Source organism: Elephas maximus, chromosome 18 (assembly GCF_024166365.1).
Source record: "Elephas maximus indicus isolate mEleMax1 chromosome 18, mEleMax1 primary haplotype, whole genome shotgun sequence".
Classification (NCBI taxonomy): Eukaryota; Metazoa; Chordata; class Mammalia; order Proboscidea; family Elephantidae; genus Elephas; species Elephas maximus.
This window is the reverse complement of record NC_064836.1, coordinates 28,128,662-28,148,069: the sequence shown is the minus strand read 5'-3', so window position 1 is coordinate 28,148,069 and position 19,408 is coordinate 28,128,662. Positions and strand designations below refer to the sequence as shown.

General features: G+C 39.8%; 1 protein-coding gene across 1 annotated transcript in view; it reads right to left on the bottom strand.

Annotated features, from left to right (window-relative positions):
- Positions 1 to 19,408, bottom strand: part of TMEM50B (transmembrane protein 50B) — a 37,970-nt gene that overhangs the window by 8,338 nt on the left and 10,224 nt on the right. Inside the window, exons 2-5 of the mRNA XM_049857760.1 lie at positions 9,786 to 9,925; positions 7,920 to 8,032; positions 6,554 to 6,621; positions 659 to 751 (exon numbers count right to left, since the gene is read on the bottom strand). Coding sequence (XP_049713717.1) covers positions 659 to 751; positions 6,554 to 6,621; positions 7,920 to 8,032; positions 9,786 to 9,884 — 373 coding nt within the window. The 5' untranslated portion in view covers positions 9,885 to 9,925. The remainder of the gene's footprint in view (positions 1 to 658; positions 752 to 6,553; positions 6,622 to 7,919; positions 8,033 to 9,785; positions 9,926 to 19,408) is intronic.

Here is a 19,408-nt window from a genome sequence, read left to right as displayed (position 1 = left end):
GAATTTTTCAGATTTAAGGATGGTAACACAGAGCATATCCAAGATTACATAGCACCCTCAGCTGGGTCTGGGCCAGCATCTCCTAATTAAATACATCAACATTCCTACAATAAAATATTTGAATACTTACACTAAATGGGATAAAGGCCATAATTAGCCCCGTGTAGTTCTTTTTTTTTTTTAGTTCAGGTCAGACTCTGGTGCCAAATTGGTTATGAAAAATCTTGGTTTTCTCAGCTTTTTGGATTCTGGAGCTGTGAATTAGGATCTGTGGACCTGTACCTGTTTCTCACTTTTACTACTTCAGGCCCCCCAAAATGGGCCTCTAGTCCAACAGTCTGGCTGTCCAAGGTAAGGAAGGAAATTAGAAATTCTAGAGATGGCGGGGAGTGATGCCGTTTCACCATTGGGTTGATTTTCTAACCAGGGCTACCCTACTGCACCCGGTGACCCCAGCTGTTTAATAAACAGACACACAACGAACAAATAAGCAAGTTGTTTCACTATATGACTTGTGTATCTTCAACAGAATAATCTCTTCAAGTTAACTAAATAAACTAATAAAATAAAATACTTTAGGCGGAGTTAACACACTAAGCCAAACATAAGAGATGTATTGGAATCTCTCCTAGAAAATAAAGGGGTAATCGATACTTACTTTGGGTAACATATGCACCAAAAAGGATCCACATGGAAGCAATAAGTGACCCAAACATCAACATGAAACCAATGAAAAGCCAAACTCGAGCACCTGTGGGGAAAACAGACTATGTGATTTTGCTTGTTTTTGCAGTTCTATAATGTCTTAGGAACATATAACACTAAAAACAGTGTTAACCTAGTATACATTATGCATATCGTATTTAGTTGAATGGATGATAATTTTTAAAAATTTGGACGTGGTTAGGCCGAACCTGGAAAGGGAAAAAGGGGAATGTTACCTCTCTACTGGACCCCTGCTGGAGAAACTTGATACCTGAGCAAGTAAACCAGGAAAGCTTTGCTAGTAATTATCTGACTAAATTCATGAATTAAGCCCTGTTTTTTCAGCACTAATTTAAAAATATATATTTGCATGAACAAAATTTAAACAAAAAGGAAACTTTTTTTTTATGTACTTGTTTTTTAATTACCTACCCAACCAAAAGAAATAAAATTACTGTCTCCAACCAGTTAAGACTTCACTGTTCAAAACGTAGAGCCCTAATATTTATTATACCTGTACCCACTGCCGTTAGTCAATTCCTATAGGGCAGAGTAGAACTGACCCATAGGGTTTCCAAGGCTGTAAACTTTTACAGAAGCAGACTGTCACACTGTTCTCCCAAGGAGCGGCTGGTGGGTTTAAACCACTGACCTTTCGCTTAGCAGCTGTGCACTTAACCACTGCACTAGGTCAAACAATATCTAACCAGTAGGGACCTTCCAAGACAAACCTTATAACTATTGGGATAGACTCCTTTGATCATATCCATGGAAATTTTAATAAATCTTTGGTCAGGACTAAACCAATCACTAATCACAAAAGATTCTACTTCTTATAACTCAGTATCTTTCCATGAAACTAAGAAACAGGTTATTTAAACAGGTTATTTTATTGAAGACTTTCCAGTCCTTGAGTTGTTATTCTTTCTGTATTAAACCCTATTTCTATTTATTACTAAGATCAATGTGGAGAACTGAAAAATTACCCTATTGTACATATTATCAAAGAAATCGCTCAGTCAGAAGCAGCAAATGTCTATTTCAGGTAGCCATCATCACACAGGAATGAGACTTCAAGTGAGTAAGTACAAATATGTCCCTTTATAACCTATGCTAAGCTTCTAAAATCACCTACTACACAACACGGAGCAAAGTATGACCATTCTTCAGGAGCTACATTCAGGCTCTTTTATGGTTGAGGCAGCCAACCTGTACCACATGCCCTTGAAAAGTTCGAGGTCACAGGGTCTCTTCCAAACTCTCCTGTATGGAATTCTAGAATCACAAAAAAAATAATCATCTGAACACTTTAGCTGACTGAACATATTTTTAAGAACGTGGATAACCCTTGTGAGAGACCCTGCTCTCAGGGTATGCTGCCAGCCCATGCCCAGGTAGGAGGGGACGGAGCGCCACTGAAGTGAAAATAAAATACAAACAAATTTCCTTAACAGAAAGTTAAATGCGCCTCACTTGCAGATGTTCTATTATTAAGTCAACAGAGATTAACATATTTTAAGTACCAGATATGCAAGAAGCATTGATCAAAGCTCAGCATGGTTAGAATAGCTGGTACTTGAGAGAAACAGGCCTCTGGGTTGTCTTAATTCTAATACAGTGCTAAAAAATCTCTGGAAATATGGAGTAACGTTTGGTTCCTTGGAGAAAGACATCCTCTAAACTATAAAGTGATTACAGCTTTTATCTGAATTAAGTCAAAGGAGCTATCAAAACTCCTTATAGTTATTTTCCACCATGTCCTTAACATATGGCCACACACATTAAGTTTTTGAACAGAATTTAGTAAGGAAAAATGTTTCTCTTGACCCTGGACACCTTGCTAATCAGAACTGAAGCCACTCCCAAAGTCTACCTTTCAGCCAAAGGTTAGTCAGGCCTATAAAACAAACAATAACACATATAAGGAATGTGCTTCTTAATTCAAGTATACAACACCAATCGACGGCACTGGGTTTCTGGGTTTTTATACAACACCAAATGGGCAACATCTGCCCAAAAGCAACGACAAGAAGGCAGGAAGTGACAGGAAAACTAGATGGACACTGGGAACCCAGGGTAGAAAGGGAAAGGGGGAGAGTGTTTGCACACTGCAAGGATTGCAACTAATGTTACAAAACAATTTCTGTATAAAATTTTTGAATGAAAAAGTAATTTGCGCTGTAAACTTTCACCTAAAACACAATAAAATTAATTTTTTTTTTCTCTTCACAAATGAGTACATTTTTAGTTAGCAAAAAAAATAAAAACTATAACATTTTCCCTTTTTTGCTTTGGCTACAAGGAAACTCAGAGTTAATAAACAAGAGTATCTTCTCCCAGATTCTAGATACAATTACCTTTTTCCCTTTTCCTTTTTTTGTTTTTAATTTTTATTGTGCCTTAAGTGAAAGTTTACAAATCAAGTCAGTCTCTCATACAAAAATTTATATTCACCTTTCTATATACTCCTAGTTGCTCTCCCCCTAATGAGACTGCACACTCCTTCCCTCCACTCTCTCTCTTCGTGTCCATTCGGTCAGCTTCTGACCCCATCTGCGCTCTCATCTCCCGTCCATACAGGAGCTGCCAACATAGTCTCATGTGTCTACTTGATCCAAGAAGCTCACTCCTCACCAGTATCGTTTTCTATACCATAGTCCAGTCCAATCCCTGTCTGAAGAGTTGGCTTGGGAATGGTTCCAGTCTTGGGCTAACAGAAGGTCTGGGGACCATTACCTCCGGGGTCCTTCTAGTCTCAGTCAGACCATTAAGTCTGGCCTTTTTATGAGAATTTGGGGGTCTGCATCCCACTGCTTTCCTGCTCCCTCAGAGGTTCTCTGTTGTGTTCCCTGTCAGGGTACAATTATCTTTTTTCTACCTAGTTTCTGGTTCTTCTGATGATTCAGTGAGGGTAAAAGAAGAGTATAATAGTAAAAAGTATGGGGGCTTTGGAGCCAGAAAGACCTAAGGCAAATCCCAGTCCCACCTTTAAGCCAAAGACTGAGTAACTTACAAAAAAATTTTCTATAAAGAAATACATAGTAGTAATACAATCCACAGCAATGTCTGTGGAATATTCTTTAAAGAAAAACGATCGAATAAATGCTGGTGTGCTCTGTGCAGCGCACGCTCACTCGCTAATACATGCTACATTCTCATTCTTTACTCCCTCATGCCTGCTGAGGCTGGGGCACACTTATACACAAGCATGTGAGCACGCGCACACGCAAACATTGTGCATTAACTCAGGTTCCTCTGTCATTCGTTACCTCCCCAGCCTTCCTACTTCTTCATGGATTCCAGTGCAAGTGAGGTTACAAAGCTTCAGTCAGCACGTAGACAGCACCAGGTAGAAAGGGAAGCTACGTTCTTGACAGCGTCTTCATTTAGCTTAAAATGTTACCATACTGATGGGATGGTTTCATTTGTGTGACACTTGAGAAAAGGCAAAGCTATAATGACAGAAAGCAGATCAGAGGGAAGCTGAAAAGAAGGGGGTGAACTACAAAGGGGAACAAGGGAGCTTTTGGGAGTGATGGAAATGTTCCGTGTCAGGATTGTGGCAGGGTTACACAACTGTATACATTTGATAAAACTCAAATTGTATACTTTAGTGAATTTTTTTAACAATCTCAAAACGCTCAGACAACTGAAAGTTCATAATTTTTTTTTTATTGTGCTTTAAGTGAAAGTTTACAGTTCCAGTCAGTTATGCATACAAAAATTTATACACTGTTATGTGACCCTAGCTGCTCTCCCCACAATGTGACGGCACACTCCTCCCTTCCACCCCGAATTTCCTGTATCCATTCAACCAGCTCCTGTCACCCTCTGCCTTCTCATCTTGCCTCCAGACAGGAGCTGCCCACTTAGTCTCTTGTGTCTACTTGAGGTAAGAAGCACACTCCTCACCAGTTATCACTTTTTGTCTTAGAGTTCAGTCTAATCTTTGTCTAAAGAGTTGGCTTCGGGAATGGTTTCAGTTCTGGGCTAACAGAGAGTCTGGGAGCCATGTCTTCCCGGGTCCCTCCAGTTTCAGTCAGACCATTAAGTCTGATCTTTTTACTAGAATTTGAGTTCTGCACCCCACTTTTCTCCTGCTCCATCAGGGACTCTCTGCTGTGTTCCCTGTCAGGGCAGTCATTGATGGTAGCTAGGCACCATCTGGTCTCAGGCTGATGGAGTCTCTGGTTTATGTGCCCCTTCCTGTCTCTTGGGCTAATATTTTCCTTGTGTCTTTGCTGTTCTTCATTCTCCTTTGCTCCAGACAGGCTGGGACCAATTGATGCATCTTCGATGGCCGCTTACTAGCTTTGAAGACCCCAGATGCCACTCCACTTATAAATTGGAGAATTTTATTGCACATAAAATTATACTTAATCAGCCAGACAAAGAAACCTCATGATTCTACACTGGAAGGATAACACAGTGGTTAAAAGCACAGGCTCTGGAGTCAGACTGTCTGTGTTCAAATCCTATGTCCAACTCTTATTTGGTTTGTGACTTTAGACTAGTTACTCCAGCTCTCTGTGTCTTAGTTCTTCTGAAAATGGAGATAGTAAGAGTATTTCCCTCAAAGGACTTCTGTGGTGATTAAGTGAGCTAATATGTGTAAAGCACTCATGCATACACTATGCATTCTTCAACCAGTTATTATTTCTTATTCAACCTTCAAAAGTCTTCCACTATCTACTTCCAATCATAACCACAAATCACTCTTCCTATTCCTTCAAGGTTGGAAATGACTCCTAGCCCTATGCCTTTTACTTAAAACAAAACAAAACCTGTTGCCATCAAGTCAATTCTGACTCACAGCGACCCTAGACGACAGAGTAGAACTGCCCCATACGGTTTCCAAGGAGCGCCTGGTGGATTCGAACTGCCGACCTTTTGGTTAGCAGCTGTAGCTCTTAACCACTATGCCACCATGGTTTCCTGCCTTTTACTTAGGGCATTGCAATTCCACTGAAAACAAACCCTTGGATTCTAATAGAATTTGTTATACTCTTAATAAAAGAAAAATGGTATTTGATGACAATTCAAGAGGAAAAATAATTGATATGCAAACAGTAGGTTTCCTCTAGATAAATTTGTTGTAGTCTGTGAGTGGTTACTCAAGTGATTAGAATTGACTGTGAAAACCCTGTAGCCACAGGCTTGATCTCCTGTTGTGTCCATTACTCTGTTGTTATTAATCAGCATAAGCCGTAAGTAATACTGTGAGTCAACATTTGGGATAAGAATAAACCCATCATTAGGCACTGGGGAGTAACCCAGAGTGTAAGAGCCACTGAACTTGAATAGTAACATTCTGTCCATATAATACAGGGGGCAGTGGCAGTTCAGTATTGGAACTCTCACCTTCTATGCAGGAGACTCAAGTTTGATTCCCGGCTAAGGCACCTTGTGTGCAACCACCACCCATCCATCAGTGGAGGTTTGTGTGTTGCTGGGATGCTGAACAGGCTTCAGCAGAGCTTCCAGACTAGGAAAAAATGCCTGGCAATCTACTTTTGAAAAATCAGCCAATGAAAACCCTCTGGATCACAACAGTCTGGTCCGGTTGTGCAAGTGATCGCCATGACCTGGAGGCCAACTCAACGGCAGCTGACAACAACCTCTATATGATACAGGCAGTGAACCATCACAAACACAGTTAACTTCTGGTAGTAACTTTAACTTTCTAGTAGTAAAGGATTTAAACAACACTACAACACCTTTTCTAAATTAATAAAAATACTCTACATAATCATTACCAGATCTGAATAAAGACTCACTACAGAGGCCTTTTTTCCCTGCTAATAAACCCCTCTTTTGCCAGCATATGTTAACAGCTCAAGGCCTTTACCTGTTCTTCCTAAGCAGCCGCTTTCATAGCTGTCACCTCTCACCTGAGCGTTTGACACAGCGTTTATCCTAGAATGAAACAAAATCACCCAATGAACTTTCGTGCTGCTAAAATACTCACAGGTATTCACACATCACTGGAAAGGAAAACAGATGGTTTCCTAACAGAAGTTATTATCTGGATAAATGAACATAATCTTTTAACTTAACAAATACCCTAGTGGATAGAAATGTCACGTTAGCCTCATCTTCCTGACATACACCCTGAAAACACATACTTATTTTAAGAGGTTAATTACCTGTCCCAAGAGATTACAAAAGAAAGGCCAATTTTCTGATCTCTTTGCCTACTTTACATTTACACACGAGTAAGTCAGTGTTAGTTATACCATTTAAGGTTCTCACTGTAATCAGGAGTTAGTTTCCCTTTGCACTAAAAGTCAAATGATTTTCTCTGATCTATTTCTCAAACTCAGAGACAAATTTCTATGTACAACAGGCCCACTTTATTAAACTTCTCTTTCAAATTTGCTAGCTCTGTGTTCATGAATTAATAGCAGGAATTGCCTTCTCTTAATAGCCTGAATGGATCTATGCAGTTCTATTTTCCACATTATAAACTTTTTGTAAACTCCTGACAATATAAGGCAATTACATAATTTGAATGTTTAACGTATCTTCTCAAGTTGTTAAAAGGCATCCAGGAAAGGCTTCCAAAAGCTGCTATAAAACGAGGTAACCGATAAACTTGGAAATGACCTAACAAAAACAGAAAAGCCACAGGCCAATCCCATTCGTGAATACTGAGGACAACCCTTCCCTGCCGCCAAACATTAGCAGACAGCCAAGCAGCGAGTTAAAAAAAAAAAAAAACCCCACAGCAAAAGTTAGGTGTAGTACAATACCACGAGGATGATTCACCATTAGAAAATCCAGAAATATAACACATTTCATTAAATCTAAGATGCCATCAATTTTAAGATGTACCATCATCTTTTACACCAACGAGAAAGAAAAACTGTCGTCAATTATAACTGTAAGATACCACTGACTGTAAGATGCATCCTGATATTCAGAGATATTAAAATCTTAAAAAGTCTATCTTGGAACTGATAAAAATAACACATGGTAATTCACCATATTAACACATATAAAAAGAAAAATCATGATAATCTTTATAGATGATAAAAAGATATTTGACTAAATTCAACACTCATTCTCAATTTAAAAAAATGGGGATATATTGACATATTTACCATCCTAAAGAATCCATCAATTAAATTAAAAGTTATCCAAGACAGCACTTAACTGTAAGGAAAATGTTTTTAGAAAAATAATCTTGACTTGAGAATTCCCTTCATACTTACATGAAGAAAGCCAATGTGGAAAACACACCACATGTGTGGAAGGCGTGGTTGAGCTGCTCCGGCTTAGGATACACCACGGCTGCGTCAATCATGATCCACCAGCCTGTAAAAAACTTGAGAAACAGCCCAAGTCAGCCAGAACGCTGGAACGCTGAAACGCTTCCTAACACAACTTGATCTTCTAACTTTTTTTTCTATTACAAAAATGAAAACAAAATATTTCTACTTTGAGTTTTAGATGCTGAAATATAAAAATATGAATCTCTTATTTAACTTTATAGCAGATGAGGTGAACACAGTTAATTAAATCTGTGTGAGATTCTGAAGATGAAAAACATATTCTTTCGGTATGGATTATCTGTGTTTCACCCACCATAACCATATACACCAGAGGCTGCTCTCTTAACTCATCTCCACTAACCAACCCTGATTACCTGACAACATTCTGACTGGGCCCAACCTAAGCCAAATGCAGATGGCTAGTGAGTTCCTCCCGAACAGGCCCAAGTACTTTTACTTCCATAAGAGAGTTGTATGGTTACCAAAAATCAGCTGTGCATATCCAAAACTACTGAAACCTGCTATAAAACCAAAAAAAGAAAAAACCTGCTATAGTTTTTATTATTTACTTACAGTTTAATTGACTACTACATAACTGGAGCCCTGGTGGTGTAGTGGGTTAAGAGTTACGGCTGCTCATCAAAAAGGTTGGCAGTTTGAATCCACCAGCCACTCCCTGGAAACCCTGTGGGGCAGTTCTACTCTGTCCTATAGGGCCGCTATGAGTCCAAATCAACTCAACAGCAATGGGTTTTTACTGAGTCAACAAGGGTTTGTAAAATTAGCGTTTCTATGTAAACTAAGCTGAACAGACCAAGCAGACAGGCTGCTAAAGAATTCTGTAGTCAAATTAGGTGCAGGTGATATAACTGTAAAGAGCAAGAAAAACATATAAACATTTGAAAGAATTCTGCATGCAGACTGCTTGCCAGTAATCTCTAGTTCCTGCTCTGCTGCTTTACTTCGTTGTTGTTTTCTCCCCCTACTGGACATCAGGTGTAAAATTGTAGGCTGAAAAAAAAAGACGGACAAAAAACCTAGCAGTGTGAGGGCTGCACAACACCGAATGCAGTTAATGTCACTGAACTGTACGTACATTTAAAATGTTTAAGATGGAAAATTTATGTTTTGTATATTTTACCACATAAAATTAAAAAAAAAACAATAGGCACTGAAATTTGCTTCAAATAATGCAGTGAGGACAGGAAATGGTTGATACAATAATGAAGCAAGGCTGCTCATGATTTGATATTTTTTGAAGCTGGAGGATAACAGTAAGAGGGGGAGGCAGAATTTTTATACCATTCTTTCTACTTTTGTTCATATGTTTGACACTTTTAATTAAAAAAAAAAAAAAAACAAACACAGTGGGAAGAAAAGGAAGCACTCTTTCCTCCAGGAATTTCTCCCTTTGCTGCAGGTGAGCTGTGCCTCTTCCCCAGAGCAGCTGCCAAGCTTCTGGGTCCTAGTGCTGCCTGAGGTTCCTGCTGTTGTCCACAAGTCTTGAAATCCAGTGAGCACTTACATCAAATTCTGAGACTCTGAGGATCTTCAAGTACGTATACATATGATATCATTAAGTTACTGCCTATTATAACTGTTATCACTGGAACTGAAGATACTAAGTTTGACAAATTCAAAAAGTCAAATGAACCGAGGGCTACCATGTTCTGTTCAGCAATAGTATCCAGAACTTCAATAATTATTTACACAAAACAACAGCTCTGGAAAGGTGGAGGGAATCAATGTTAGTTCCCAGGGCAAAAGGTGAAGCAAATATCTCACCAAGCAGGCTTTCTGACTCACCAGTATGCCTGCTACCACGGAAGCCACTGCATTTCTTCTTTCACTCCAGTCAACACACTCACATTCTGGCCAACGGAAATTATCCAGGAAGCCTGCCATTGTCACCCCTTAAGCATGGGTTTTTCATTCAATGCTGTCTCCTACAAACAAAAATAATACAAAAAATAATCTAAGGAAAGGTACAAGGTATACAACAACTTCACCAGAAGAATTTGGTCTTTGCCCTTGATTCCCAAAACACAGCCTCTAAAAAAAAAGCCTTGGAATTTAAGTGTCTGATAAGAGCTCTAAGACCACACACCTAACAGGTCAGGTGAGGTGATGAGGTGACTCCGGGTGGGGGCTGCCCAGGCAAGACCCATCACGTAATACCTCATGATCACCTTGTGATATCAAGTAACCTCAAGGAAGTGGGACTGGAATTTGCATTACATAGTAAGACACCCAACAAACTTCTGGACACCGATGCTCCATGAGCTTCCTGATTGGTGAAAGAGAGGGGAAAAACCAAAACCAAACCAGATGCTGTCAAAGTCAACTGCGACTTATGGACAACCTGATGTGTTGCAGAGTAGAACTACGCTCCATAGGGTTCTCAAGGCTGTGACCTATCGGAAGCAGATCTTTAAGCCTTTCTTCCGAGGTGCCCAAGGGTTGGTTCAAATCACCAACCCTTCAGTTAGCAGTCAAGCATTTAACCATGTGCGCCACCAGGGACTCCTCGAGAGGATGGCACGTCCAGACGGAAGCTCTGTGTTGGGAATCCTCCCTTATGTGTCTTTCATTTGCATACTTTTTCCAACAATAAAGCTTAATTGTAAGCTCTAGGAATCGCTTTCTGTGAGTTCTGTGAGTCATTCCAGCAAAGCACAAAGAAGTAGTGGGAGCAGGCAGGTCAGAAGTGACAGGGTTCGGGGGGACTCCCGAGCTTGTGGCTGGCATCATGAAGGGGTCGAGGGAATCCCTGAATTTGCAGCCAGGTCAGAGGTGAGGATGCCATGTAGGTTCCAAACCTGTGGCTGGTGTTTACCTACTTGGCAGTCTGGACGACGGTGTCCTTGAACTTGTGAGCTCTGACCCAGCTCCAGGTGGCTAGGGTTAGACAAAAAAGTGCACAAGCCACTGGTGCCAGAACTGAACTGATCAGAAAAGTGGATATTTGATACTGGATTTGATTACTTATTCACATGAAATGTTTTTAAGAAGTGAAATCTCTTACTCCTTTCTCTAAAAACGTGTACAGCATTCACAGCAGCATTACTTATAGTAGTTAAGGAGTAGAAGCGACTCAACATACATCAAATGATAAATGGATAAACAAAATAAGGTACAGCCATACAGTGGAATACTAATTCAGCAATAAAAGGAAACGAAGTACTGATAAAAGCTACAAAGTGGATGAACCTCAAAAATATTATGCTAAAGTGAAAGATAAAAAATGACATATTATACGGTCTATTCATATGAAGTGCCCAGAACAGGAAAATCTACAAAGTAGATCAGTGGTTGCCTAAGGGTTGGAGGGGGGAATAGGGAATGACCACTAATGGGCATGAGGTCTCTCTCTGACATGATGGAAAGGCTCTAAAATTAAGACTGTGGTGATGGCTGCACAGGTTAAAACAGGTTAATGTTATCGTATATAAATGATCTCTCAATTACATCTAAGAGTAAAAAGACTAACACCACCAAATGTTGGTGAGGATGTAAAAAGCAACTGGAGATCTTACTCATTTCTGGTACAGTCTTTCATGAAACTAAGCATAAACCTCCCTATGACCCAGCAATTTCATTCCTAGGTATTTACCTAAGTAAAAACACACGTCCACACACACACACACACAAAAGCTTGTACAAAAAAAGTTCACAGCAGTTTTATCCATAGTGACCGGAAACTGAAACCACCTAATACCCACCCACAGAAGAATGGATGAACAAATTATTGCCCATTCCTATTGAACAAAAAAGAATAAATTAATACATTTAATCACAGAAAAAAATCTCAAAAACATGATTTGAGTGAAAGACGGTATGTACAGAAGAGTATATATGATTTAAATGAAACTAAACAACAGGGAAAACTAAACAATGGTCATAGAAATCAGAACAGGGGTTGCCTGAATGAGGGGAAGAGGCAGCTTTTGGGGGTGATGGACAAGTTCTATACCTTGGCTGGGATAGTGGTTACACAGGTACATACATTTATCAAAATTCACTGAATTGTACACTTAAGACCTGTGTATTTCACAGTATATAAATTTTACCCACTTTTTTTTTAAAGTTTATCACTCAGTTAATGCTTTAGCTGCAGTAAAGTCTAACTCCATATGTAATACAGGTACATTTCATCAAGATAGTCTGCAGACATGTTAATAAACTGCTATCAAACATTAAATACTAGCTTAGTTAAAAGTAAATGGAAGGTCACCATGAATTCATAAGGCAATGCCTAAATGTTATTTCCTATTATCAAATTCACGTTCCTTATATTCACCTTGAAGACTAAGATGCACCTGACCCAAGCCATGGTGTTTTCAATTGCCTCATTCACATGCAAAAGCTGGACAATGAATAAGACAGAAGACCTGACACCTTTGAATCATGGTGTTGGTGAAGAATACTGAATATATTATGGACTGTCAGAAGAACAAACAAACCTGTCTTGGAAGTAGAGCCAGAATGCTCCTTAGAAGCAAGGATGGTAAGATTTCATCTCACATACTTTGAACATGTTCTCAGGAGGGATCAGTCCCTGAGAAGGACATCATGCTTGGTAGAGGGTCAGCAGGAAAGAGGAAGACCCTCAACGAAATGGACTGACACAGTGGCTGCAACAATGAGCTCAAGTGTAGCATGACTGTGAGGATGGTGCAGGACCTGGCAATGTTTCGTTCTGTTGTATATAGGGTCGCTATAAATCAGAACTGACTTGACAGCACCTAACAGCAATAACATTAATCTGTAAGCAGAAAATACATAGCTATTTCCACACACTGATTTATGAAATATGTCATAAATTTTTTTTTTTACTCCTCTGTCCTGGGGCTTAAGCTGGGGGTCAGGGATGGCATGGAGTAGAGGAACAGGAAACAAATTTACATAAATAATTGCTATCAAAGAAATGAACAGGATCCTAAGAATAAAACATTCTGAAACATAAAAGCTGAATAAACTAGATTAAGGAGAAGCAAAAGGATAGATAGAGCAGGAAGGGTGAAGTGACATACAAAGCCCCTAAGTCCCTTTGGTACCAGCCAGGGAGAGTTAGCTGGTAGAGATGGTACCAAAGAGAATGGGATGTATTAAACTAGCAGAGCGAAGTGGCTTATAATGACGTTAGAGAGACTGCTAGGGGCAAGATCACAATAACGACTAATGTGGGCCCTTTTAAGGATTTTGAGTTTCATTGAGTTATAATAGGAAAACTACCAAAGAATTTTCAGGAGAAAAGGGACTATGGTAAACATTAGGAGACAGATAAATCATGAGGAGAAAGGCTCTGATACTAACAACACTCTCAAGTGGGAAGATGAACTTCAATAAGGATTTTATAATTGATATTTACTAAAGGATAAGCACACTTCCTCATGATACAGTCTTCATTTAAATGGAATTGACATTACTGACATTGGCTCCCTGACTTAAAGTGGAAACATACTTACACAGTATTTAATATAAAATTACAGGCCTTTGGAGATTTAATGGAGGCAAAGAGTACTTAGGTCAAACCTAAAAGTCCAGTAATAGAATAAATGTTTAAGTAAAGTAACTTAATTAATGTAGGTATTTAAAAATCTATTTTTGAGAGACATTAACAGCATGAGTAAATGGTAATAACTATTATTAAGTGAAAAAAGCAGGTTAAAGGATTAACAGTATGCATATATAAACATACACATACACAAAAATGTTGAAAGGACAGTACCATCACTTTCATAATATCATCTATGTGGGTGGTAGGATCATGTGTCTGTTTCACTTTTTGTTTCTGTATTTTCGAAGTTTGCTGTGCTAAGCATGAATTATTGCAATTAACACGATGAACTTGTCGATTCTTCTTGCCTGTTGGGAAACCTCTTGTATTCTGCAATATGTGACTGCTTTTTTTTTTTTTTTAATTTTTATTGTGCTTTAAAGTTTATAAATCAGGTCAGTGTCTCATACAAAAATTTACACACACCTTACTATACACTACAAGTTGCTCTCCCCCTAATGAGAGAGCACACTCCTTCTTTCCACTGTATTTTCATGTCCGTTCGCCCAGCTTCTGTTCCCCTCTGCCCTCTCATCTCTTCTCCAGACAGGACCTGCCAACACAGTCTCATGTGTCTACTTGATCCAAGAAGCTCACTCCTCACCAGTATCATTTCCTATCCCATAGTCCAGCCCAATCCCTGTCTGAAGAGTTGGCTTTGGGAATGGTTCCTGTCTTGGGCTAACAGAGGGTCTGGGGACGATGTCCTCCGGGGTCCTTCTAGTCTCAGTCAGACAATTAAGTCTCGTCTTTTTACCAGAATTTGAGGTCTGCATCCCACTGCTCTCCTGTTCTCTCAGCATTTCTCTGTTGTGTTCCCTCTCAGGGCACTCATCAGTTATAGCTGGGTACCACCTAGTTCTTTTGCTCTCAGGCTAATGTAGTCTCTGGTTTATGTGGCCCTTTCTGTCTCCTTGTATCTTTGGTGTTTTCTTCATTCTCCTTTGCTCCAGGTGGGCTGAGATCAATTGATGCATCTTAGACGGCCAGATGCTAATGCTTAAGACCCCAGGCACCATTCTCCAAAGTGGGATGCAGAATGTTTTCTTAATAGATTTTATTATGCCAATTGACCTATATGTCCCCTGAAACCATGGTCCCCAAACCCCTGCTGCGCTGGCCTTTGAAGCATTCAGTTTATTCAGGAAACTTCTTTGCTTTTGGTTTAGTCCAGTTGGGCTGACCTCTCCTGTATTGTGTGTTGTCTTCCCTTCACCTAAAATAGTTCTTGTAGTGACTGCTTATAATAAACTTAAAAAGACTTTTTGAGGTCAAGAAAATTATCAGTATATTCTCCGTCGCTATGAGTCGGAATCGACTCAACAGCAACGGCTTCTGACCAATTAAAAAAAAAAAAAGATTTTATTGAACTAGATTAATTAATGGATTACGAGTCTGACTCACAAGTGTTATAACATGTTGTTGTTTGGTGCCGTCGAGTCGGCTCCACCTCATAGCATATGTACAACAGAATGAAACTCTGCCCAGTCCTGCGCCATTCTCACAACCGTTATGTTGTAGCCACTGTGTCAATCCATCTCATTGAGTCTTCCTCTTTTTCGATGACCCTCTACTTGATCAAGCATGATGTCCTTCTCCAGGGACTGATCCCTCCTGAGAACATGTCCAAAGTACGTGAGATGAAGTCTTGCCATCCTTGCTTCTAAGAAGCATTCTGGCTGTACTTCTTCCAAGACAAATTTGTTCGTTCTTCTGGCAGTCAATGGTATATTTAATATTCTTCTAATATATTAGATAGCAATTATTCCTACTGACAGGCAACTCTTTATAAAAGGAAATATGAGTCCTTTTACAAGTGCATTTTAAGTGATTCAACTGTCAAGAAAGACTTTCAACCTTCTCAAGTCTGAACTTTATCCTCTAAGCCTACAAAGAGCCAGAGAATAGAAATTTTACATTTTGAAGACCATATGATTTCTGTCACAACTTTTCAACTTTGCCGTTGTAGTGTGAAAGCACCCACAGACAATATATGAATTAACAAGTATGGCTGTATTCCAATAAAACTTAATTTACAAAGCAGGCAGTAGGCCGGAATTGCCGACCCCTGCTCCAAGCAACAGGAAACCACCAGAGATTTACAAGAAGTGATGGATCAGGCCTGTGATTTAGAAAGACAATTCTGGTGGCAGCAGTGAGAAGAGGGAATGAAAAAGAGGAGTTAGACAGACACTGACTCTCATTCTAGACAGGGAGAAAATAAGGGTGTAAACTGAGGCCATGACAAGTACAGCTAAAAAGAAAGGGTTTTACTGGATAAGAAGCATGCTCAATAAATAGGCAGGGGGAGCTAAGCATCACTGTGAGGCTTCTAGCCTGGACGGTGAGATGGATAGTGAGAGGCAGGGTCTCATGGGAGGGAAAGTGGGAAAGGGGAGTTCGTCTGGGCAAAACGTATGGGCATAACATATTTGATGAAACTGAAGGGCATTCAGGTGGGGATGCACAGAAGACAGCTGAAAATTCAAATGAGTGGTTTAAGACAGAGATGCAGATTTGAGGGTCTCTGTAGTGAAGTTTTTTTTTTTTGTAGTGAAGCAGTAACTCAAGTCATGGGGACAGCTGAGTGTTTCAGGGAGGAGGTAGAGAAGAGCATCCAGGGTTGACTCAGTGTTCATCTCTGACTCGTTTCCTTTCTTTCCTGAATTACTGTGTGCCAGTCATTACAGCAGACCTGTCTATATGAAGATATTTAATCAGCACAAAACTCTGCTAGACCGTGTACTGAATACGTACAGAACATCTCTGATTAAGAAGGCCCTGCAGGGAGGAAAAAAGACAAACAAAACTTAGCCCTCTGCATCAATATGAGCTAGCAGAAAAATCAATTAACACTTTTTAAAATTAAATTACAATTTTTATCATAAAAAAATGTTGCACAAAGTCAAAAGATTAACAAAACACAAAATAAAATGCAAATATAATTCAAGATATTAGGTCCACGTGGCCAAGGCAAGACGACTCAAAAGAAGTAAAAATAAAATCTCCATCTTCCCTAGTATTACTATTACTACTAACTATTACTAACAGCGTATTCACTAGGTGCTAAGCTCTTTACAAAGAGCCTCATGGCACAACGGTTAAGCACTCAGCTGCTAACTGAAAGGTCATTGGTTCAAACCCACCAGCTGCTCCATCCATAAAGGTTACAGCCTTGGGGTCACTATGAGTCACAATCGACTTAACAGCAATTTTTTTTTTTAAGCTCTTTACAGACTATTCCATTCAATCTTCACAAAAACTCCCCACATTGCTGAAAAGCTTTAGAGACTAGTTAACTTGCTCAAGTCACACAGCTATTGTTAGGTGCCGTCGAGTCAGTTCTGACTCATAGCAACCCTATGCACAACAGAACAAAACACTGCCCGGTTCTGCGCCATCCTTACAATCCTTGTTATGCTTGAGCTCACTGTTGCAGCCACTCTGTCAATCCACCTCATTGACGGTCTTCCTCTTTTCTACTGACCCTGTACTTTGCCAAGCATGTCCTTCTCCAGGGACTGATCCTTCCTGACAACATGTCCAAAGTATGTAAGACGCAGTCTTGCCATCCCTGCTTCTAAGGAGCATTCTGGTTGTACTTCTTCCAAGACAGCTTTGTTCGTTCTTTTGGCGGTCCATAGTATATTGAATATTCCTCACCAACACCACAATTCAAAGGCGTCAATTCTTCATCTTCCTTATTCATTATCCAGCTTTCACATACATATGATGGGATTGAAAATACAAGGCGTGGGTCAGGTGTACCTTAGTCTTCAAGGTGACTCCTTTACTTTTCAACACTTTAAAGAGGTCCTTCGCAGCAGATTTGCCTAATGCCATGTGTCTTTTGATTTCTTGACTGCTGCTTCCATGGGTGGTGACTGTGGATCCAAGTAAAACGAAATCCTTGACACCTTCGATCTTTTCTCCGTTTATCATGATGTTACTCATTGGTCCAGCTGTGAGGATTTTGTTTTTATGTTGTAGTGCAATCCATACTGAAGGCTGTGGTCTTTGATCTTTATTAGTATGTGCTCCAAGTCCACTTTCAGCAAGCAAGGTTGTGTCATCTCCATAACGCAGGTTGTTAATTAGTCTTCCTCCAATCCTGATGCCCTGTTCTTCTTCATATAGTCCAGCTCTCGGATTATTTGCTCAGCATACAGATTGAACAGGTATGGTGAAAGGATACAAACCCTGACACACACCTTTCTGACTTTAAACCAATCAGTATCCCCTTGTTCTGTCTGTAACAACTGCCTCCTGATCTATGTAAGCACAATTAAGTGTTCTGGAATTCCGATTCTTCGCAACGTTATCCATAATTTGTTATGATCCACACAGTCGAACACCTTTGCATAGTCAATAAAACACAGGCAAACATCCTTCTGGTATTCTTTGCTTTCAGCCGGGATCCATCTAACATCAGCAATGATATCCCTGGTTCCACGTCCTCTTCTGAAACCAGCCTGAATTTCTGGCAATTCCCTGTCGATACACTGCTGCAGCTGTTTTTGAATGATCTTCAGCAAAATTTTGCTTGCATGTGATATTAATGATATTGTTCTATAATTTCTGCATTCAGTTGGATCACCTTTCTTGAGAATAGGCATAAATATAGATCTCTTCCAGTCAGCTGGCCAGGAAGCTATCTTCCATATTTCTTGGCATAGATGAGTGAGCACCTCCAGCGCTGCATTTGTTTGCTGAAACATCTCAATTGATATTCCACCAATTCCTGGAGCCTTGTTTTTCTCCAACGCCTTTAGAGCAGCTTGGACTTCTTCCTTCGGTACCATCAGTTCTTGATCATATGCTACCTCTTGAAATGGTTGAACGGCGACTAATTCTTTTTGGTATAATGACTCTGTGTATTCCTTTCATCTTCTTTTAATGCTTCCTGCATCATTTAATATTTTCCCCATGGAATCCTTCACTATTGCAACTTGAGCCTTGAATTTTTTCTTCAGTTCTTTCAGCTTGAGAAATGCTGAGTGTGTTCTTCTCTTTTGGTTTTCTATCTCCAGCTCTTTGCACATGTCATTATAATACTCGGCTTTGTCTTTTTGAGCCACCCTTTGAAATCTTCTGTTCAGTTCTTTTACTTCATTCATCATTTCTTCCTTTTGCTTTAGCTGCTCCACATTCTAGAGCAAGTTTCAGAGTATCCTCTGACATCCATCCATCTTGGTCTTTTCCTTCTTTCCTGTCTTTTCAATGACCTCTTGCTTTCTTCATGTATGTTGTCCTTGCACAACTCTTCCGGTCTTTGGTCGCTAGTGTTCAATATGTCAAATCTACTCTTGAGATGGTCTCTAAATTCAGGTGGGATATACTCAAGGTCGTATTTTGGCGCTCACGGACTTACTCTGATTTTTAGTTTCAGCTTGAACTTGCATATGAGCAATTGGTCTGTTCCACAGTTAGCCCCTGGCTTGTTCTGACTGATGATATCGAGCTTTTCCATCGTCTCTTTCCACAGATGTAGTTGATTTGATTCCTGTGTGTTCCATCTGGCAAGGTCCATGCATACATTCACTGTTTATGTTGGTGAAAGAAGGTATTTGCAATGAAGAAGTCTCTGGTCTTGCAAAATTCTATCATTTAATCTTCAGCACTGTTTCTATACCCAAGGCCATATTTTCCAACTACCAATCCTTCTTTGTTTCCAACTTTCACATTCCAATCACCAGTAATTATCAATGCATCCTGATTGCATGTTCAATTTCAGACTGCAGCAGCTGATAAAAATCTTCAATCTCTTCATCTTTCACTTTGTCGTACTGTGGGGGCTTGCACGTTGCTGTGATGCTGGAAGCTATGCCACCAGTATACAGACACCAGCAGGGTTACCCATGGAGGACAG